Raw genomic sequence first — 25,189 nt, forward strand, 5'->3', positions numbered from 1 at the left:
CAGATGGTCTAAGTGCGGAGGCATCTCAGATAATCGAGCTTGCGTTCGCTGTTCATTTGTCTTTTTTTTTTTTTTTTAAATTTTTGTTAATTATTTATTTATTTGTAGAGGGCAATTTAAAGTTAATGTTTGAAGATGGGGGTCAAAAATCAGGAAGCTATATATTTTCATTCATATGGTCTTGTACATGTAGCCTCAATTATTTTTTAATTAAAATAACCTGATTTTCAAACAATTAAGAACCTTTGAAATTTTTCATTTACAATTTTTATCTGATGGTGAAATGAGGGAAAAATTCGGCGAGCAGTTCAAGTACCATGCCTTTGTTAAAAATTTAATGTTTGATAAATTGAAGAATGAAATAATTTATTGATCGGCTTTAAGAAAGTTTAGATGCTTTGATAATTTGAAGAGAAATCACATAACCGATCCCAAATAGGAATTTGGATCTCACAAAATTGTCATCTATTACACAAATACATTATTGTGTACGTTATACTCAAATTTATCAATATAACAATTCACACTAATTTTTTATAAAATATATTATGCATAAAAAAAAATCCCAAACACGAAAATCCCAACTTTTCGGTGAATTAAAAAATATATAGATTATACAATGGGGGAATTTGATTTGATGCCACAAAAAGGGGGGGGGGGCAAATAACCTTTAAACGAACATTTTTATACAAAATTAACGATAAATAACAAACATACATGCATTAAACATCTTTTTTTTTTTTTTTTTTTTTCAAAATATTGCTGTGAAATATATGAAGAAACGTGCAAAACATGCAAAATATGCAAATAAAAACAAAAACAAAAACACCCCCCCTCCCAAAAACAAACAAACAAAAACAACACCAACAACAACAACACCCCCCCCCCCCAAAAAAAAACAAACCCAAATAACAAAATTTTTGTGTGTTAATTATTAGTGCTTGCAGTGTGGAGCTTTTCTGTTTTCATACTCTACCTGTCTGCAAAAGAAGAGACCCGCGGTGAGACCCGTTCCCGAGTCAAAACTTCAAGGGCAGTGAAAAAATGTCAATTGTTTTAGCACAATTTATTAATTACCATGAGAGTACTAACCCGTAATGGTGACAAGGGAAAAAAAGACAGTACAGTGTAGGTTTGGTCAGTGAGAGTAGATAATATTAATAATGTGGCGAACATTTAATTTGTATGAAAATGCATATACATTACGTACATGTGTTGTATAAAATTAAATTTTATCACGTGGAAAACTAGGCTTAATTTGATATAATCTTACTACACCAAGACAGAATTAAACTTTTAATTTATCTCCGGAAAATATGTTACGTTGAATTTGCTTTTTGTACATACCCCTTTCATACTTTTAACAAATTAAACCTTCTAATAAATTGCACCGGGCGGAAGTATTTCTATTTAGGCAATAGTCGAATTTTATGCTTGTTTGCTTCAGTTTGATAAGGGTATTTCATACAAACTTTAATAAATGCAATTGTGTTTAGAAACTATACTTGATTTGTTATTCTGTCTACTTACCAAATTCACTTAGATTAATTAAAAGATTAAACAAGATGTGCTTGTAAAACACTGATGCCCTCACATGGCAAATTATAGGGCAAACGTTTAAGTTTCTCAAAAGAATACATGTACACCTGTGTAATATAAAAGCCACAGTACTTAGTGTTCAAAAGTTATGGACAAGGTTAAAGTTTTCAAAAGTGGGTCAATCTCCAAAACCAAGGTCAAAAGGTAAAAAAAAAATATTTATACTCAAGTAAAGGTCTTGACACCAGACTTATGAGTTACGCATGTGAAAAATAAAAGCCCTATCACCAATTGTTCAAAAGTCATGACCAAGCTTAACACGGATCATTTTTTTGCAAAAAGTGGGTCAAACTTCAAAGTTAAGAGGTTAAATATGTTGGTACCCAAAGAAAGACTTTGTCACAAGGAATACATATGTGGAATATCAAAGTAATAACTTCAACCAATCAAAAGTTATTGGCAAGGTTAAAGTTTTTGCGGACAAACAGACAGCTAGACAGACAGACGGACGGGCATGGGAAAACTATAATGCCCAAAATCTTTCATTATTAGCATTAAAACATAATCCTTTGTTTCAATCAAATGTCTGTCAAATACCCCTTAAGTGATTTAAGCTCCCATTCCAAAGGCAAATCCCCCACATTTTAAAAGTATTCAACCCCGCTGTTTTAGGATCGTCTAGGCAGCCTGAGAAAATTCGGTTTGATATCTTCATTGATATTATTTATGTTTCACCAGGGAGTTACTCATCATTTGAGGACGCTGATATTATGGGAGATGGGTGACTGAAACTGAGGCTTAGCAAATATTATATATGTATAAAACGTCCAATGACAGGCACATCTTCGTCAGAATATCTATTAGATTTAACTTTGCAAAGAAATAAGAAATTTATCTCACTAAACATGAACTACTAAATAGGACTTTATAGGGCATTTAAATGCTCCACAATGCTATAGCTAATCATTGCATGCTTTGACACGTCCGATGAACAAATGAATACACTTCACATGTACCCAAACTTAGAGTCATTCAAAAAAGAAAAAAGAAAAAAAAGCAATTTTGTAAATTCGTCGTTAAGTCTTTTGACATTTTGAATGATTGCTGATTCGGGATTTTTAAAGAGAACCATCCCATCAAAATACATAGACAAATATATAATTCCATCTCGTCCGCTTTTTTTCAAAACAATTTTTAAATATGTGAAGTAGAAAAAGAGATTAATTTGAACTTTATTTTCAATTAGATCATGTGAAAAAAAAATTGACTAAGTTTATTTTGGTTGGCCACGTTATCGGACCTTGCGATACAGCGCATTGCATTGCAAGACAGGGAAAAAAACCCAATATTAATTATATAATTTACTTGTAAAAATTAAATGTATAAAATTTTACTTATCGATCAAATTCGAGAATTTATTCCATTTTGATGTTTGCATACACTAAAATAGTCGTTAAAAATCAGCAATACATGTATGTATCTATTGACATTAATAGTGATAATTAATTCTGATTCATATCATTAATGCATGGTTAGTGGAAAATAATTTTAGAGGATGAGTACAACAAATGTTCCATGAATTTCGTTTTGTAAATCATGTAAAACTTTTTTTTTTTTAAATAAATCGTTGAATTTAAAAATAGTTGGAATTTGTGTTTTTTAATCAAAATTAGACCAAGTTTATTTTGATTAGCCAAATTGCCAGGCATTATATTGTATTGCATTTTCACTGGAACACTGTGCAGTAGAGTACAGAAGACACTCAGTAGTATTTTACTTGTTGATAGAATTAAACATCCCCCACCATCAACCCTCCAAAAACGTCTCCTTTATACAATTCCTGCTTGTGATTGGTTGTATTTTCTGAAATTTGCATAAGGTAACGTTCGATAACTCAAATGATGTCCCTTTGATCAACGTAGACATAACGATCATTGTTTTCTGCTTTATATTATGCAAATTTTAAGTCAATGTTAAACAACAGCAGATTATATACTATATAAGGTTTTAGAGTCGTTCATAGACTAGCAATTGTTAAATTCAGAGTGACTAGGGGTAAACTCTCTTGTTAATGTGAATTTATCTCACTAAACATGCGCTACTAAATAGGACCTTATAGGGCATTTAAATGCTCCACAATTCTAATCATTGCTTTGACACGTCCGACGAACAAATGAATACAAGTCACATGTACCCAAACTTGGTTATTCAACAAAAAATCAGCAATTTGTAAATTCGTCGTAAAGTCTTTTGACATTTTGATTGATTGCTGATTCCGGATTTATAAAGAGGACCATCATATTAAGATACATAAACAAAAATAATTCCATTCCATCCGTTTTTTTAAACAATTTTTTAAAATGTGATGTAGAAAAAGTGTTAATTTGAACTTTATTTCAATTCGATCATGTAAAACAAAAATTGACTAAGTTTATCTTGGTTGGCCACGTTATCTGACTTTGCAATGCAGTGCATTGCATTGCATCACAGGAAAAAAAACAGTATTAATCATATAACTTACTTGAAAAAGTTCAACATAAAATTTTACTTATCGATCAAATTCGAGAATTCATTCCATTTTGATGTTTTGCCTTCCCCAAAAGAGTTGGAAAAAAATCAGCAATATGTAGCTTTTTAAAAAAGTCTTTTGACATTATTATTGATTATTAATTCTTATTCGTATAATGCATGTTTAGCTGATAATCACTTCAGACGATATGTACAACAAATGTTCTATGAATTTCGTTTTGTAAATGTAAAACGTTTTATAAATCACTAATTTGAAATTAATGGGAATTTGAACCATGTTTTCAATCGAAAGTAGACCCAGTTTATTTTGATTAGCCAATTAGGTAGACATTATACTGTATTGCATTTTCACTGGAACACTGTGCAGTAGAGTACAGTACACAAGCAGTAATACTCTACTTGTACAAGGAATTAAACATCCCCCACCATCCACCCTCTAAAAATGTCTCCTTTATACAATTCCTGCTTGTGATTGGTTGTGTTTTGTGAAATTTGCATAATATAACTTTTGTTATAAAATTCGAGAGCTCATATTATGTTCCTTTGATCAACGTAGACATAACGATCTCTTTTTCAGCTTTATAATTTGCAAATATTTAGTCAATGTTAAACAACAGCAAGCTTGTATACTATGTAAGACTTTAGAGTCGTTCATAGACTAGCAAGTGTTAAATTCAGAGTGACTAGCGGTAAACTCTCTTGTTACAGTGTGAATTTATCTCACTAAACATGCGCTACCAAATAGTACCTTATAGGGCATTTAATGCTCCATAATGGTATAGCTAATCATTGCTTTGACAAGTCCGATGAACAATAAATACACTTCACATGTACCCAAACTTAGAGTCATTCAAAGAAAAAGAAAAAAACCCAACAATTTTGTAAATTCGTCGTTAAGTATTTTGACATTTTGATTGATTGCTGATTCGGTATTTATAAAGCGAATCATCCTATCAAAATACACAGACAAAAATAATTCCATCTTGTCCGGTTTTTTCAGAACAATTTTCAAAAATGTGAAGTAGAAAAAGTGTTAATTTGATTTTTATTTTCAATTATATCATGTAAAAGAAAAATTCACTAAGTTTATTTTGGTTGGACACGTTATCGGACCTTGCAATACGGCGCATTGCATTGCAGTACAGGGAAACGACCAGGATTAATTATAAAATTTACTTGTAAAAATTTAATATAAAATTTTACTTATCGATCAAATTCGAGAATTTATTCCATTTTGATGTTTTGCATACCCAAAAATAATCGTTAAAAAGTAGAGTACAGTAGACACTCAGTGGTAATCTACTTGTAGATAGAATTAAACATCCCCCACCATCCACCCTCCAAAAACGTCTCCTTTATACAATTCCTGCTTGTGATTGGTTGTATTTTCTGAAATTTGCATAATGTAACTTTCGATAACTCAAATGATGTCCCTTTGATCAACGTAGACATAACGATCATTGTTGTTTGCTTTATATTATGCAAATATTAAGTCAATGTTAAACAACAGCAAGCTTGTATACTATATAAGACTTTAGAGTCGTTCATAGACTAGCAAGTGTTAACCTCTGAGTGACTAACGGTAAACTCTCTTGTTAGTGTGAATTTTAGTGTGAATTTATTTCACTAAACATGCGCTACTAAGTAGGACCTTATAGGGCATTTAAATGTTCCGCAATTCTAATCATTGCTTCGACATGTCCGACGAACAAATGAATACACTTCACATGTACCCAAACCTGGTTATTCAACAGAAAATCAGCAATTTGTAAATTCGTTGTAAAGTCTTTTGACATTTTGATTGATTGCTGATTCGGGATTTATAAAGAGGACCATCATATTAAGATACATAAACAAAAATAATTCCATTCCATCCTGTCCGGTTTTTTAAAAACAAATTGTGATGTAGAAAAAGTGTTAATTTGAACTTTATTGTCAATTCGATCATGTAAAACAAAAATTGACTAAGTTTATCTTGGTTGGTCACGTTATCGGACCTTGCAATACGGTGCACTGCATTGCAAGACAGGAAAAACAACCAGTATTAATTATATAACTTAATTGTAAAAGTTCAACATGAAATTTTTCTTATCGATCAAATTCGAGAATTCATTCCATTTTGATGTTTTGCCTTCCCCAAGACAGTCGTTAAAAATCAGCAATATGTAGCTTGATTTGAAAGTCTTTTGACATTATTATTGATTATTAATTCTTATTCGTATAATGCATATTTAACGGATAAACATTTCAGAGGATATGTACAACAAATGTTCTTTTTGTAAATCATGTAAAACTTTTTTTTATAAATCACTGATTTGAAAATAGTGGGAATCTGAACCATGTTTTCAATCAAAAAATATACCCAGTTTATTTTGATTAGCCAACTTGTCAGGCGTTGTATTTTATTGCATTTTCACTGGAACACTGTGCAGTAAAGTAGAGTAAACAAGCAGTAGTTTTTTTTTTGAATAAAATAGTTATTCAGGCAAATACATAATACAAATTATGTAAATGTTATAACAAATAGAAACACAACAATATTACTTTGTAACAAAGTATGATGAAAGTTAAAAATCTGATAAATGCATCACAACATATTACATACTCATGTAATAACCTATATAAACCGACAATGTATTGATAGTTCTGTAGACGTAGAAATATTATGAATGGACAACAACCGGTTTTACTACAATCAAATACACAGAATATATAACAAAGGAGAAGAATTTACACATTGACGTGAAGGTCAAGCTGACCGTTATCTACAGAACAGAAAAGGTGAGTAGAAGCCCAGAATTTATAAAATTTTGTTTCGTCAAATCTATGGAAGTCACATTAAATTCTTTCAATTAACCTGGTGATATACATTAAGATCATTCTATCTGAGTTTATATTTTTTTTTCAAATTTAACAGTACGTCTAACGTGCCGAATAACAAAGCACATTAAAGAAATTAAATATAGACACAGAGATTCAACTTCCTTGCTTAATATGGTAAACGGAAAAGTAAGGAAACGAATATGTGACACATTGAATTGTAAAAATTGGTCGTGAGAAATAACATTTAACCAGTTTTTGACAAAATGGACTAAAGGTTTAACAAAGCTACATTCATAAAATAAATGACAAATAGTTTCAATATGAGTTTGACATAAAGCACATTTGTCATTTGTATAAAAACCAATATGATGCATGTAATAAGATACAGTAATATATCGTGGATAATTCTATACATAATATCTCGATCATTTTTGTCTATGAAATGATTATGCAAACGATGAAAAACTTGTTTGAAATCTATACTTGGAAAAATGCTAACAACTCTTTGTGTAGTATTAATTTCTTCTAACAGAATAGTACACAGTTGTTTTGTAGTCATGCTACCAAAGGAATCTTTATATTTTTTGTTCTCTATATTTAGAAAAACCTTGAGATCTTTTAAACATTCTTGATAAAAAATAGGAATAAATTCTGAATGTGGTTTGTTATTATTGGCAAACGAAGGCAACAGCAAGCTTGTATACTTTATAAGACTTTAGAGTCGTTCATAGACTAGCAAGTGTTAACCTCAGAGTGACTAACGGTAAACTCTCTTGTTAGTGTAAATGTAAATCATGTTGAACTTTTCTTTAAAAAAAAATTCTTACAATTTATCTGAAGATTTAACTAAAGACAAATTCTTTGTAGAATTAAGAGAAGAAGCACATGCCAAACACGACCTTTATATGCCCCCGTAATCAACGATTCGGGGGTATATAGTTTTTGCCCTGCCCGTCCGTCTGTCTATCTGTTTGTCCGCAAAAACTTTATTCTTGACCATAACTTTTGAACAGTTGTGCTATGGCTTTCATATTTGACATGTTTATTCCTGTGACAAGACATTTCTTTGGGTACCAATTTGACCTCTGGACATTGGAGTTTGACACACTTTTGCAAAAATTAAAAATAATTTAACCTTGGCCATAACTTTTGAACAGTTAGTACTAGAGCCTTCATGTTTCACGGGTATATTTCTTGTGAAAAGACCTTCCTTTGGATACCAACAATTTTGATCTTTTGACCTTCCTACGAAAGCCCATTTAAGACCTATCAAAAAATATTTTTGAATTCGATATAACGAATTTAATTCATTATAACAATTTCTTTGAATTCGTTATAACTAATCTGTTATAACGAATTAAATTCGTTAAATCAAATTCAACAATCAGGGCCATAGAAAATATATCTGAATTCGATATAACGATTTATCGAATTCGTTTTAACGAATTTAAATCGTTTTAACAAATTAGAGAATTCGTTATAACGAATTTAATTCGTTGTAACACATTTTTGAATTCGTTATAACGAATTCGACAAATTTGTTTTAACAGATCTAGATTAAATTAAATTCAAAGAAACTGTTAACAAATTAAATTCATTATACCTAATTCGACAATTCGTCATATTGAATTCAAAAATATTTTTTGATAGGTCCTAAATGGGCTTCCTAGGGCTTTTAACTCTATTCAATTTTAAACACAAAGGCACTTTTACATAAAAAAGCAGCATTATGTCATGTAAATCATAACGTGTCATTTTATAATATAACTTTTATGGACGATCTACATGTATATGGTCTTCCGAAAATTAAAAAAATAAGAACAATTTCGATTGTTATGCATTGGTAAAAAAGTATATACTTGTAGACAAGCACAAAAAGAAAAAAAAGAACAAGTTAAATTTTGTATTGATAAATATATATATATATACACATACACAAGCACAAAAGCAAACAAGATGAGTCTGTATAACACTGATCTCCCTATATGACAGCTTATTACGAAAGTTAAAGTTTCTCAAAATAATGCAAATCAAACTCCAAGGTCAAGAGATCAAAATGTTATTACCCAATTCATAGAAAGGACTTGTCTCAATGAACATGCCTGTGGAATATAAAGGTTCGAGCACCAACCGTTCAAAAGTTATGGGCAATGTTAAAGTTATTCAAAAGTGGGTCAAACTTAAAGGTCAATGTCAAAGAGTAAAAATTAATGATACACAAGGGAAGATCTTGTGTTTGTTTGTCGTTTAACGTCCCTCTCGAGAATTTTTCACTCATATGGAGACGCCACCACTTGCCGGTGGAGAGCTTCAAATTTTGTCCTATACTCGGCACTAACGGTCATTGAGCAGTGAGGGATCTTTTTCGTGTCAGCACCTACTGCGACACAGGACCTCGGTTTATACGGTCTCATCGGAAGGACCGGTCTCCACTTCCCACAGTGGGATTCAAACCCGCGACGTAAGGATCAACTCCTTACTCCGCGACTCTAGAGCAGACGCTCTATCCAATGCGCCACGCGGGCGACGGGAAGTTCTTGTGAAAGAAACACACTGGTAAAATATAAATGTCCTTGCACCAATCATTCAAAAGTTATGGCCAAGTTAAAATTTTTCAAAAGTAGGTTTAACTCCAGGGATAAGGTCGAAAGGTCAAAATTTTTGGTTCTAACACTCTTCCAGAGGAAGATCTTGTCACAAGAAACATAAAAGCCCTAGAATCAACTGTCAAAAAGTTAAGACCAAAGTAAAAGTTTATTTAAAAAATGGCCAAACGTTGACTTACTTACTGCCCGTGACGCCTTTGGCGTATAGGGAAGTAACGAGGGTTCTCCATCCCTGTCTTTCACTGGCTAGCTTTTGGAGTGTGCCCCAGCTTCTCTTTTGTTCTTTAAGTTCAGCTTCCACTGTCCGCCGCCAAGTGACTTTGGGCCTCTCTCTCTTCCGTTTTCCCTCTGGTGTCCAGAAGAGAGCTGTCTTTATGATGCTGCTCGAGTCCCTTCTAAGTACATGGCCAAGCCAGTTCCTGCGTCTTCTGATGATGATTGTGGCCATGTCCTCTTGCTGGCACCTGTTGAGAAGGTCCTGATTTGAGATGGTATTAGGCCAAAATATTCTTAAGATCCTTCTCAGGGACTTTGTATGGAATGTCGACAGCTTGTTTAGGTCGCTCTCTGTCATTCTCCAACACTCTGATCCATACAAAAGGATAGGTAGAATGCAGCTTTTGTATAGTTTCAGCTTTGTTCTTGTGTACTGACTTAATCTCCAAACAGTATGTAGGTTGTTAAATGCTGCTCTTGCCTTGGATAGTCTCTCTCTGATGTCAGTCTCTGCTCCACCATCTGTTGTTACTTTGCTACCCAAGTATGTAAAGGTGTTGGTGCATGGAAGGATGTGATTTTCCACTTTGACCGCTTGTGGGTTGTTTACATTTAGGGTCATGACCTCTGTTTTTTTGGTGTTTATCTGGTCTAAATCCTGCTTGTTCTTTACGCAGTTTGACATCTACAGCTATGGATATCCTTCTGATGATGATTTTAGCCATGGTCTTGCTTGGGGTCAAGGTCAATAGGACAAACATCTTCATACCCAAGGGAAGGTCTTGTCACAATGAGTACACATTTGAAAAATGAAAGCCTTAGATCTAAATGTTCAAAATTTATTGCCAAGGTAAATGTTTGTTATTTTTACCCCCCGTAATCGAAGATTCGGGGGTATATAGTTTTTGCCCTGTCTGTCCGTTTGTCCGCAAAAAACTTTAACCTTGACCATCACTTCTGAACAGTTGTTGGTGCTATGGCTTTCATATTTCACATGTGTATTCCTTGTGACAAGACATTTCTTTGGATACAAACATATCTAACCTCTTGACATTGGATTTTGACCCCATCTTGCAAAAAATTAAAATACTTAAACATTGGCCATAACTTTTCAACAGTTAGCAAAAGACAATTCAATATCACAGGTGAATTTCCTGTGACAATACCTTCCTTTGGATACCAACAATTTTGATCTTTTACCCTTGACCTTGGAGTTTGACTTACATCTGAAAAACTTTAACCTTGGCCTTTGAATGATTGGTGCAAGGGCATTTACATTTCACCTGTATATTTCTTATGACAATGCCTTTCCCTAGTTACCATTAATTTGACCCTTTGACATTTACCTTGGAGTTTGACTCATATTTAAAAAAGTTTAACCTTGGGCATAACCTTTGAATGGCTGATGTTTCGGATATCATATTTCACAGGTATATTCATTGAGACAAGTCCTTTCTTTGGGTAACAACATTTTCTCTTGACCTTGGAGATTGACTTGCATTTGAGAAACTTTAACCTTCGCCATAAGCTATCATACAAAGGCATCAGTGTGTCACAAACACATCTTGTTTTTTTTTCAATAGTGGTTTGAACTCCAAGGTCAAGAGGTCAATACGTTGGTATTCAAAGAAAGGTCTTGTCAAAAGAAATACAGATGTGAAATATGAAAGACATAGCTCCAACCAATCAAAAGTTATAAGCAAGGTTAAAGTTTTGCGGACAAGCCGGTGTAAAGACGAATAATGACCCCCGTAGAATTATGACCGGGGGTCATTTTCCGACATCCAAAAATGACTCCCGGTCATTATTCGACGTAGAAAAATGACCCCCGGTCATTATTCGACGTAGAAAAATGACCCTTTCGCCCGTAGAAAAAGTGGCATCACCCTTAAAATCTGCATACCCTACGTGAAGAAAAATGACCCCCGTAGAATAATGACCCCTAGTAGATTTGATCAGAAATATATTTTTTGGATTGAAAAAATTAAGAACCATGAATCAAGAGGGCCATGGATCAAAATGCTCACCTGAGGTAAATTGAAGATATAGTGACGATCTCATTTAATCTTTCAAATGTATTGTACGGGGAAGTGACAATGTACCTTATGTAGAAATGCTTTCATTCTGATTGACTTATGTATCATTATTTAAAAAAACTTTTCGTTATACTATCCAGAGTCCAGAGAGAGAGAGAGAGAGAGAGACTTATACTATCCAGAGTGCAGAGAGAGGGAGAGAGATGTTTACAATGTCTATCTACCGGTTAATTAAGTTAATTCCGAATGCCTTTTTAAGCCAATGATTTAAATAGTGCACATACATGTAATTTTCGGACATGTAGCAAAAGTGCCTTACACTTTTTAAAATAAGAAGAATTACTTTTTAGAGACTTATGAAGTAACCTCCGTCACGGTAGCTCAGTCGGTAAAGCGCTCGCCGTGAGTTCGAATCTAGGTCGCGACTGACCTGAGTCGATAAAAAAAAATGCGTAGCAACTGTTCCTTCGCCAGGCGCTTGGCACTTTAAAGTGAAAGTTGCAGGTCCTTCGGATGAGACCTTAAAAACCGAGGCCCCGTGTCACGACAGGCGTTAGCACAATAAAGATCCCTCACTGCTCAATGGCCCTGAGTGCCGAGTAAAGGTTTAAGTTTGAGGTCCTTCACCGGTATATGGTGACGTCTCTATATCAGCAAAAAATTCTCGAATTGGACGTAAAACAACATACAATCAATCAATCTAAAGTCAACCCGTTTGTTAATTGGCCATAAACGTCTATAATCAGTAAAATATCGAAATATGAAACAAATGATAAAAAGGATCAAGACTAGAATGTATGCTATTGCACGCAATAGTATGAGGGACCGTTTTGGTATTTACCGCCATTAAGTGATATCACCTATTCGAATGTGTGATATCACCTTTTTAGCTTTTGAATTTGTGATATCCCCTTCTTTAAGTATGAAATAACAACTGCTCCCAAGATTGAATTAAGTGCATTCATTTACTCTAAACAGGAAGTAAAAAGTTCAGTCGCTTTTCACTTAGATAATATAACAGAGAGAAAGTATCAGTAAATATAGCAAAACTGATTGCAAGTGAAATTTATATAACTTCACAGGAACTGAAAACAAATGGCGTTTCAAATGCCTTGGACTATAACGCAGGGGAAAAGGACAGCCCGAATTTGCTTATGTTCAATAGAAATCTAGTTTTTCATATGCAAACAGGTTATTTTATGGTCTTTCTTATATACATTGTAACTTAAAAACAGTGTCCCCTCTCCTCTTTGTGCCAAATAAATGATCTTACAGAGAATATACAGTTTATTTGATCAAAGCAATGCCGACATACTAGAGGGTTTGTCTCAAATTAAGTGAAGTAAGTCCATAGAAACTTTATTATCTTTTTGTAAAAGTTTGTGCAAGAGCAATGAAATCAATTTCATCAATTTTGAATCACTGCTAAGGAAATAAAACTGCTCTTTGAAGGCGTTTTGGATGTTCATCCTTTACTTTGCATTGAAGCTAGATTGTCTTGTTTTTCGCATTCATTTAATGCTATAAAAACGCAAATAAGTCATATAACTAATTCAAATTCGTGATATAACCAATTCAAAACAAAAAAGGTGATATCACCAATTCAAATAGGTGATATCACCTATTCAACTCAAAAAGATTATATCACTTATTCCAATAGGTGATATCACCTAATCATTTCCAATAGGTGATATCACCAATTCAAAAAGTGATATCAACTATTCGAATAGATGATATCACCTATTCCATTTGAATGAGTGATATCACCTTTGCAAACAGGTGATATCACCTATTCGAATAGGTGATATTACTAAATGGCAATAAATACCACTGCTGTGCCTCATACAATAGAAATACACAATGATCCATAAATGATCCTGTAACGAAAGTTTTGTACCTCTGCGCGTTAATTCACTCGTTCGTTGTGAGAAAAAGTTTGTCCAATCGTTTCCACGGCAATGGAAACAGTTTTAAAAATCTTACATGTAAATATTAACGCATTTGTGAAGTTTCACAAAGATTTAACAAGCCAACCGTGAAAATATTAGTTGACAATTTTTCCCCCATGACAACGGTGGTCAGTTTTAAAAATCAAAATGTTTAATGAACATCTAGAGTAACTATTTATGATCGTCATTTTCTGACGTTTTATTAAGTTTATCAAAGTCATGTCCGAGAAAATGTTCAGACAAAATAATAGGTCTGGCGATAACAATATATCGTCCTGACTTTCCTTTTACCAATAGCCACTGTGACGTATCTATTGTGCAATTTTGATTTTGGGCTTACACAATAGGTCTAATAGAAAGAAACATGTGCAATGTTTTCAAACAAATTTTAATTGCGTGTTCGTCTAGTATTACATGTAATCAGAAAAAACGCAAGAGAATCCAAACCTTGGCATCGATCATCTTTTTTGAACTTTGTATCAATCTGTTCCGATAGGGGTCATTTTTCAACGGGGGTCAATTTCTTATAGGTTGCACATATAAAAAACTGACCCCTAGGGTTCTTTTTCTACAAAAAATTAATTTTTTCTACGGCTAGGGAGTCATTTTTCGATGACCCCCCGGTCATTATTCTACGGGGGTCATTATTCGTCTTTACACCGGCAAGCAGGCAGTCAGATGGACGGACAGGGCAAAAACTTAATACCCCGAATCTTTAATTACGGGGGCATGAAAATGCCAAGACCTTCTAGTGAGATCGTGAATTACATGTACATGTATAATTGACAAATATTGTAGTATATACAGTATTATTTTCTTCTTTATTTCTTCTATATAAAACAAAAAGAAAATAATTGGGTTTTTTTTTAACATCAAAACATAATCAAAGAACGGATCATATCATCTTACTAAATGAAAACACTTTTTTTTTATTTAAGCATAGTCAAGGAAAGAAAAACTTATTCGAATTTTAAACGTTGCAAAGTAATGATTTGTATGTTCGATTTCCTTTGTTTTTCATCATTTTGGATCCATGGTTTAACAAAATTGGTTCCTCTTCCACCTGATTGTGATACCTGAGAAAAAAAGAGACAAGAATATCATTGCTTGAAAAGACATTCAGTGAAAACAGTTGCAAACATTTGAAAAATAAAAAAGGAAATACCTGATACTTGTTCATTCCGCCCTTTGTTTTCGTGTTACTTGTAAAGCTTGATGTCAATGAAGATTTCTGTAAAAATGTTTATTTATTTATCAAAAAAAAAAAAAAAAAAAAAAATAATGGAAATACATGTTCAATGGAGACGGAAGAGAATTATTTTAAAACATATCTGTAATTCATCATTACGGTTCAAAATCACAACCAGCAGGTAGATAAGATTTACAGGAAGAACTACGACAGTCACTATATTTAGAACTTTGTACCTGTTTATCAGTTTTAGAACTACATACCTGTTCATTACCACGGTTCAATATCACAGACAACAGGTAGATAAGGGGATTAAGTGCCGAGTTTATAGGGAGAACTACGACAATTACCCAAGCGTACACCTTATTCGTGACGTCAATTCCCATAAATGTCAGAAACCCTACAAGTTAGATGAATCATTTTTTTTTAAAATTGAAATGAAATAAAGAAAAAAAAGAGATAATGAGGAATTAGAGTCCATTTCAGCGCTTAAACTTCATCAATTTTGATGATAGCAAAAAAAAAGTTCAAATTGTCTTGAAATAATTTTTTTAATTTTTTTTTCCTTTTTAATTTATACGTCGCCCGCGTGGCGGAGTGGTTAGAGCGTTCGCTCTAGAGTCGCGGAGTAGGGAGTTGATCCTTACGTCGCGGGTTCGAATCCCACTGTAGGACGTGGAGACCGGTCCTTCGGATGAGACCGTATAAACCGAGGTCCCGTGTCGCAGTAGGTGCTGGCACGAAAAAGATACCTCACTGCTCAAAGGCCCTGAGTGCCGAGTATAGGTCAAAATTTGCAGCTCTCAACCGGCAAGTGGTGGCGTCTCCATATGAGTGAAAAATTCTCGAGAGGGACGTTCAACAATAATAACAAACAAACAAATTATGATTTATACCAAATTGTGAACATACATTTTTAATTTTAAAAAAAAATGTATGATTTTTTTTAAGTTCAAGTAATTAAATTTGGCCATACTGGTGAAGTCTATAAATATACGTTAAACAAACTGTTAAACGCCATATGTTGCTATTTTTATACGGTAAATGGATGTATATGAATGATATTTTACCTGTATAAAAATATATTTTTTCTTACCTATAGTCCCAATCGTAATCCAACACAGCACATCTGTAACTGCAACAGCCATTAGGGATTTTGCTAGTTTTATTTCTGTTCTTTTTTGGGAAAATGATTGTTGGCACGATTTCTTTTCAAACCGAACAACATCCGTTAATATGAAAATTTGCCCAAGAAGAACAATGATAAAGATGACAAAGTTTGCCCCCACGAAGAGAACCATAGAATATTCCCATCCAGGTTTCCGAAGAACTGATAGAGGTAAAGAGATACACACTCCAGAACCGGAGTAATAACCATCAAAGTACTCAATCCCAAATAAGGGAAGCAATGACAGCAGAAAAGAAACTGTCCATACTAACACGGAAACGGTCTTTGCAATCTTAATTTTCTTATTTAGCATCGCAAATGGAAATCGAATGACCAAAATTCTGTCAATGGTGATAAAAAGTACAAAGAGAGCGGAAGCCTCACTAGAAAGAGTAGCTAAAACACCAGCAAAAGTACATAAAGGACTATTTCTCCACGAGAAATCTTCAAAACCATAGCGGTCGCTGAATTTTAAATTAGCTCCTGCTATGATGTAAAGATACACACCCATTAGAAAGTCTGCGAAACCAAGATTTATAGAAAGAATATCAAACGGTTTACTTGTACTTGAATTCTTATTCAGCAAGAGTAATTTATGGCATGTTCCAAATAAATTTCCACAGACACCTAGAAGGGCAATGTACCATATTGCTATACTTAGGAGAGGGGTGTCTATTAAATCGTTGCAGGAGGAGATTTTGTTCACGGGTGCCAAACACTGAATTTTACTGACAGCCTTTGGTTGTGCACAACAAAGGGTGTAGGAATCGACCTGCAGATACTGAATATTCATGAGACCATCAAACATTCCTTCTATTACCCTTAGTTTATTGTTTTGAAGATAAAGATAGCGAAGATTTAAAAGATGAATAAAATGACTGCGTTTCAAATCACTAAGTTGATTATTTGATAAATCTAAATATATAAGCTCAGATAATTTTAAAAATGCTCTTGGATGAAGATAACTTATAAAGTTGTGTTGAAGTTTCAGATACATAAGGTTGTTTAATACAGCTAAATCATTATTGGCTATTCTTTCAATCTTATTATACGATAAATCAAGATAATGAAGTTGAGCATCGGATAACCCAAGGTCAATGGTGTAATTTATCGAGACTATCAAATTATGCTGAAGATGTAAAATTTGAATTAAAGACAGAATATGCCATGCTGTTAAACGATTGTGGCTTAAATCAAGTGTAAATGTTTCATAGTATGAAGCTGGTTGATCAGTCAAATAACAGTTACTAAAATTAACCACAGTATAACTAAGTTTCTCGAACATCTGATGAAATCCATGTGTTTCCACCATTTTTATATGAACGCCCTTTCCCTCATATATTTTAGAGTCCGTATTATTCAATGAACTTGTTTGAACATGGGATTCAAATGTAAATTTTTTCCATAAATAATAGGGAACAAAGAAATCAAATTTGTTGTTTAAGTAACTTTTGTATACGTAAAATTCTAATACATCAAAGATATACCTTTTATAATAATGAAAAAAGTACACGTTTTCAAATGAAGATTCGTTGATATTAATGTAACGGAAGGAATTTTTATGAAAGAAAATGTTTTCAATCTTACTGTTTTGGATAATCATTGTTTCTTAATGTTCTTTGCTAATATTAAATGAATCAATTATAGAATTAGTAATGATAATTCGTTTGAGGTTAGGAAACAGACTCTCACTTATAACTAGATTTTCATGCAGTAAACCATAAAAAGATATAGAGGTAGCATAAACTGGGGCATTTGCAGACGAACAATTAACAGATAAATCAATACAGGAACAATTAACAGGGCAATATAGAAAACAGGTGCTCGAAGAATTCAAGTGGCATTGTTCCCAATCAATGCAAATATTTGCTGCAGGGGTATATTGTGTCTGCTCCACCTCATGACGTCTGGATAAATTCTGAAACGTCAGTGCCTGGTCTTGTCTGCATAGGGATTTACTGATATTCTTCTCTGAAATTAAAAAAAGCAATTTACATTATATAAGTATTTATTAGAAAACTCAACTATAGAAATCTTGGGAGAGAAATAAGAACAGAAAAATGGAAAGTTTGGTTTCAAGTGCTCACAAGAGATTGAGAAAAAGTTCTCAAAATTGCTTTGTTCTTATGCTTCAATGATTTATTTATAATTACTATTGTAAGACATCTTCAAGTTTACACATAAGCAACATGCTTCAGTACTGTTACGCATTTTACCTAATATACTCAGGTCTACTAAAAAAATAATGATAACCGTCTTCAATTTGACATTGCCATTTTTTTTAAGCAAAAGTTTTAATATGTTTCATTAAATCATTGTATCAGATACATTATAAATTCTCAAATAACACGTCGTTCCTGCTAAAGAAATGGGCAAAAAGCAAAAACTCTGTTCAATTATTCACCACAATGCGCCTCATCCTCTCCTTTCAGACAGTCAGACTTCAGATCACAAACTTTATCTAGTGGGATACATTCATCCCGTTTATCACTGCATCTGAATTCATCAGGACTGCATGTCTCTGAAATATACAAATGCTATCCATAAGACTTCTATCTCTAATATAAAAATATTAATAAAGTGAAAGCTTTTTCATTTGGATTAATGCTTAAAGATTTGTCTTCTGTAGGAAAGAGAATACAATATGAAAACTGGATGATAGCTTGTTTATGTTTTAAGAGGACCATGACAACGGGCACATAATGTGACCGGTCGACAGGGGATGTTTTTTTCAATGGAACCTGATCCCATCTCTGATTTCTGAAATCTGTGTTGGCTCTTCTCACGATTTTTATTGTTTAAATAGACTTTTGCGCATGATTACTGTTCGTTATCTTTATATATCATATTGATGATAAAAGTTGTCCATAATCTATGATACCTATTTTTACTTACTGCAAATTCCTTCTGTTATAGAAATATTGTCGAGAAGGACAAAAGAAGTAGTTCGTGGCCAAAAATCAAAGTATGCTCGAAAAACCACCTGTTAAATATGAAACACATATTATTTTATAATATGGGCATGAAAAGATGTTCTACATTTTGAATCTGAAACTCACCTGCTCATCTTTATATATATTTTTAATTTCCTAAAAGTCCTCATAAGTATTAGTAAAAATAAGTAGTTACAACAGTTTTCCCTGCATATATATTCTCATAGATATAAAAAGTTTACTAAAACGCAAAGAAGTCGCATTAATTCAATCGAAAGACCTTTAATTAGGCACTTTTCCATACCTTAAAGTTAGTTCCAAGGGGAAGTGTCGCGGAAGCTCTGCTAAACTTGATCTCTGGACTCTTATCATGTACGTTTAAAAAATCCCAAAGATAATAAGGTTCTAGATAGTTAGTTAGGTAGGCAACAACAAGGACGGCACGAGGACCAAATATAAAGTAGCTGTAATGGAGACATCGATGGCTTTTTATTGAAAGCGGAATTTCTATACTGACGGCGTCCATAGTGTGAACCCAGATAAATGTATTACTGTAATTTACTGACGATAGAAGAACGTAGCTATCCTCAAGTCTATCAAGCATCTCTCGAGTAGATTTTGTAACCTTAGGTCCAACAAGAGCTGCAGGATAGAAATGTACTTACATGTATCTAAAAATGCAAAAGAAGTGAAACTCATTTCAGTACTACTTTTCTTTTATGTTCATTTTTATGTGAGTATCTTATGGTTTAAGTTCTGTTTGATTTCACTAATTAATTTCATATCATTCTTTTTACAATATGGTGTTGAAACATCAACTATCTCAATTTTTGTTCTAAATGGAGATCAAAGTGTTTTAATTGTGAGGTTTTAATAAAATCTGCAATAAAAATTAGTCTGCGATCATTATGTCTCTTACTTGCATAAAAATGCATTGGTAGGATAAAACCAAATGACTCCCTTTCCATCTTACCAATACAAGAGGACCTTGACCTTGATATTAGAACTTGAGACAAGATCAAGGTTTAAGAATATGATAACGCTACGATTTCACGAATCTCTGGTAACCTTTACTTTCGACACAAGACCTTGATTTTTGACAGTACCAAACTTTGGGTCCTCAATAACAATTTGTTTTAAGTTTTAATTTATTTCGATCAAGTCTCCTAGAGTTAAAGCCCAGACACAATGCAAAAGGGTTTGACATTCAGGGTATGATTATAAGTCAAGATCATGACATACATTTTGATTATAGGCAGCAACATACCAAAATTGAACCCACTTCAGTAGAGGGTTGGAGGATATGATCTGTTCAAATTTCAATGATTGATTGATTGTATGTTGATTTACGTCTCATTCGAGAATTTTCACTCAAAGAGAGATTTATAAATCTGTGAAGGGCTTCAAATTTAGATCTATATTTGGCACTCAGAACCATTGAGTAGTGAGGGTTCTTTATCTTGCCAACATCTACCGTGAAACGGGACCTCGGATCCGAAATCCACTGACTTTCACATCTAATGGCGAAGGAACAGTCATACCCATGTTTACGTCTTGGGTTTGACGCGTCGCGGCGAAAGAGAACCCGGGCCTCCCGATCACAAAGTGGAATCACTAGGCTACCGTTAACGGTTCAAATTTGCATGAAGACAAACAGACGGACAGAAAACAGAAATATTTCTTCTTCTCAGAATCCCATAGAAATAGAGTGCTGGAATCGAAAAGGAGGAGACACATCTAGGATAAGACAATTTTAACTCCGATCTCCAATGTAAATATTATAATTTAACTTACATTGATAAATAAGTGTAACAAAAATGTAAGACGAAACGTAATTACAGACAGGATCACGTCTCTTAAGCAAGAATACAGGGATTGGGGAATTTCACTTTTATAGAAATACTTACAATTTAGATATTTTACGGCTGAAGAAATTCGTATTCGCTTCCACCAAGTTGCAGTTTGGGCATGGTATGATTTACCACAATTAAATAGATTACCCCACCTACCACACATGGGTGTCATTTTATTGAGAGCTACCGTATTCTTTTGCCACGTCCATCCACATGTACCGTTCTCAAAATCACAGTTGACTGAAAAAAATTCTCTGGAGATAAAAGAGTCAAATCGCAAGTTTAAAAAAATATGTATGATTTTGCAAATGAATAGGTGAAGATAGCAAACAGTGATCGATCTACAAAAACATACAAACAATACAAATCTTTTAACAAGGCATAATACCCGGAAATTCAAGAGGTGGGATCAGGTGCCTAGGAGGAGTAAGCATCCCCTGTCGACCGGTCAGACTTGCCCTAAGCACAGGTACTTGTGGACAGGACCCCCCCCCCTCCGAATATACCCCACAGGTAAAAAAAATATTTTATGTATTTTCTTCATAAATTATTCTTCTAGTGCACATTTACAATGTATTCCAAAAGAAATATCCAAAAAATAACGCAGAATTAACGTTTTACTAAAAAATCAGACCCGCGGTATTATAAAATAGAGAAGGTAAGTCACTTCCATTTGTTTACACTTGACCCCTCTTGGATATCAGGCCCGAAATATCATTTACCTAATACATGTCACCAAAATGTGTCATGATATGTTGTTTCGGTAGATATTTTTGTCTTTAATCGTGCTATTTAATTGCCCAGGCATTCCATAATAATCCGAGATCATTAGATACGCAAAAGAATGCTATTTGAACGAACAGTTTCTAAGACAGGCAGTCTACGGACAAAAAGTAGTCGATACAAGGATATAAATAATCTTGTTTAAGTCAACATTTCTCAAACGTAATGATCGATATAACGACCTAGTTTGCAAATGCAATCTATTGTTAAGTCAAATGTTGAATGGCGTCTACAAATTGTTTGGCCATTATTTTCAAACTGAATTGTGGATGGATTTTTCCATTTACCTCATTATGACAAGGGGCACACAGCGAGGTACGTGACTGGTCGACAGGGGATGCTAACTCCTCCATGGCACCTGATCTCACCTTTGTTTTCAGAAGTCTGTTTGATATGCTCACAATTTTGTATTTTTTCATTGACTTTTTGAGCATTATTACTGATAGTATTATCGTGTCATTTTTCACCATTTGAAGGAATGAAACATTTTATATAATAAATTATTTGAATTACTCTAGATATCTCCAACCTCAAGGGAATTGACACATGGTCAATTCCTGCTCTAGATCTCTCTAGCTTCAATCAATTGGACACACGGTCAAGGATAAATTTAGCTCAAACAAGGTTGCTAAGTTTGGAATGTTCATTAATATTTTTTTTAAATTTTATGCCACATTAAAGTGTAATTTTTTATCATGATCAACCTTCAACCGAAAAGTATACGGAATACTGGTGTAGTTCAACTTTTTTATGTCACTTAAGATGGCCACTATAGATATGCATTAGGCAAAACAAATTAACAGAAAACGTACTCACCTGACGCGTAGTCCTTCCCTGTATACAACTCACTTAGTCCACATGAAACTGTGCAAATAAGAATAAACCACCACCAAATGACCAACATCATCTTCATCTGCAGTGGTTCTGAAGACAAATGTGCTACTGAGAATTCTTAGCGAAAAGGATTTAAATTTATCGAATCTTTTCTGTTGTCAGTAGACATGTCAATCATATGAAATAATCATCAAATGAACATAATGAGTATAGGAAATGTTAATGAAGATTTTTTGGTTGCATATAACTACAAAAAGAGATCTTTAAGCAATTTCACGTCTGTGAAGCTTCAGGGATTTCGTCATATATCTAACTTGATTTGGAGAGTTAATTCTTTCATTAATTTAGTTATAATATTTTCATCCAAAAATTCTATCATATCAGTATTCCGGATTTTGTTCACTAAAGATTGAATGATTCTGCTGACATGTAATGTTTCGTTTTATCAATTTTTATTTATTTGTTTACTGTTTGTTTATTTACTTATTTATTCATCTTTTTAGTCTCTTCTTCAGTAAGTGATTTTAAAAAAGTACCTACATTTTAAGAGAAGAGCTTTGAGGGAATATAACTGGCAAAGAAAATTTTACTTCAATGTGGTCGTGATACTTAATGCAACACGCACTTAAATACATATATCATGAAAATTGCTTGTCTTTGTCATAATTTGCTTCGTTTCTTTTGAAAATTATTGGATACACATTAACAACATCGCAATCATTAAAAAAATCAATTTGTATAGTTTCACAATAATATATTTCAATATTTTAATGCCTGTCCAATTCAACATGTTTTACAATCTCTGGGTTAACGTACGTATAAGAATGATGCATAACAAGGTAAAAATGAAAGCCAAAGTAACGGTCACAACAGGGTCAAGTATCTGTTTGTATGTATGTTGATTTATTTATAAACACTTTCTAAAACGTTATCCTAATATTCAATTTTTTTTATATAAAATCGACACATGTAAACTTTATGTAAGAATACAAAATATCGGTTATTTGTTTCTCATTCTGGTGAGTTTTTTAACAACATATTGAACGATAATTTGCTGTGCATGAGATATAAAAAATGCATAAGAACAATTGTAATTTCCCTCTATTATTGGATTTAGAATTTACTAGGAAACTTTCCATAAATGATAGATGCTAAGAGTACAAAAGAGTACAATCGAACCTTTTCCCCCCATTAACAAAACTATTGCTTATCCCTTATTTATTATTTTTTGTTGTAAATTTTATCCTTTATGTTTTTTACCTAATTTCTAGCTCTTAGTATTCCTGGTGCTGCCACTCAGTAATCGTTTCCTGAATAATGAATCAAAGGAAAGAGTAGCACCAATCATTATCTCAAATAAAAGGATAAAATGTGGCGGAAGAAAAGACTTCCTGAAGATGTCTCTCCTAATTACTAAGAGAACAATTTTAATTGATATTATATTAATTACATTTATCATTGATTATTTTGACGAGGAATTTTGGCATTATTTTTCATATAGAAAAATGCTTTGGTAGCGTTTTAAAAGTAGATTACTTTTTTATCAATTTACCTTGTTTAATACTTTTTTACATAGTTCATATTTTAAGTAACCTACCAGTAATACTAGTTGGTAAACCTTGATAACAACATATTCTGTAAAAACTTTTTATCCTCCTCTTTTTCGTTGTTAGGAGGCTTGCTACATACGAGTATTTGGAGTTTTAGATAAAAGATAATGTAAAAAAAATCATGGAAATATATTTTATATTTTTTAAACTGCTGAAGTGCTTATCATAGGTGAAAATGTAGATTTTGCCTTTGTTCTTTCTTACATAAATTGTAATTCCTTGTGTTATCGTGTTTGTTAATTCAAAAGATAACTTTGAGAATAAAAACCAAAAACTATTAATTGTGTAAATATAAATTTGAATAATAAATGCTGTGCTAAAGCAACATTTCTCTATTAAAAGATACCAAAAAATTCGAATGGATAATCTATTTATTCTTCTACATACGTTTTGTCCAAATAAATTAATAGGCAATGTTGAAAAGTGTTCAAAGTTTATAAGATTTAAAATTCTTTACCCGTATTTCAAGCTTTTCGGTTCGGAATACCTTTGCCACAAAACATATGAATTCTAGGACTAAAGTGCAAGTCCTTATTTTTCTATTACTTTTCCTTTTTCTGTAGTTTAACGTTCTCTAAATACTCTCATTACCTTTGATAAACTAACATTTCTGACAATTTAAAAGAATGTTTTTTTTTAATATTTTCCTTGTTACATCTGCAATTTTCAAAGAGACGCGGTTTTTACGACAGTTTACAATGCACTCGTTTTTATCTTTTTAAGACTACTATTAAAACATCAGTGAAGATGAAAAGTAATCATGTAATATGATATTCTAGATGTTAATTGTACTTTAATTACTTCCTCATGATTCTTTTATTTATTTTTCCCTTTCTAAGAGCAAATGCGGGATGTGGATTATTTTTTATCGATTTTTAAAAAAAAAATTTGCCTACAGTCAAATTAGTCTTTATACTTTTCCTTTATTTAATTGCTTACAAAGTTTTAAAAACCAGATATAGTTACTTTAGTAGTATTTTTTTTCTAATATCGTTAAACATATTTGTACAGAGTGTTAAAAATCTTTGAATCTGCACATAGTTTAATCTGACTTAACAAGTGTTATTTAAATCTTTTAATTTGGTAATATCTAAAATTTTAACATCAGAAAGTTCTCGTTT

General features: G+C 32.9%; 1 protein-coding gene across 1 annotated transcript; it reads right to left on the reverse strand.

Moving 5' to 3' along the window:
- Positions 1-15,042: 15,042 nt before the first annotated feature.
- LOC133188231 (G-protein coupled receptor GRL101-like) lies at positions 15,043-19,514 on the reverse strand. Its single transcript, XM_061323607.1, has 6 exons — positions 19,293-19,514; positions 18,951-19,038; positions 18,460-18,576; positions 17,679-18,026; positions 15,984-17,522; positions 15,043-15,287 (listed from the first exon to the last, which is right to left on the reverse strand). Exons 1-6 carry the CDS (start codon positions 19,512-19,514, stop codon positions 15,043-15,045), a joined length of 2,559 nt encoding a protein of 852 aa, XP_061179591.1.
- Positions 19,515-25,189: the final 5,675 nt, after the last annotated feature.

Source organism: Saccostrea echinata, unplaced genomic scaffold (genome assembly GCF_033153115.1).
Source record: "Saccostrea echinata isolate AGI-Se365-2 ecotype Australia unplaced genomic scaffold, CSIRO_AGI_Sech_v1 ptg000016l, whole genome shotgun sequence".
Classification (NCBI taxonomy): Eukaryota; Metazoa; Mollusca; class Bivalvia; order Ostreida; family Ostreidae; genus Saccostrea; species Saccostrea echinata.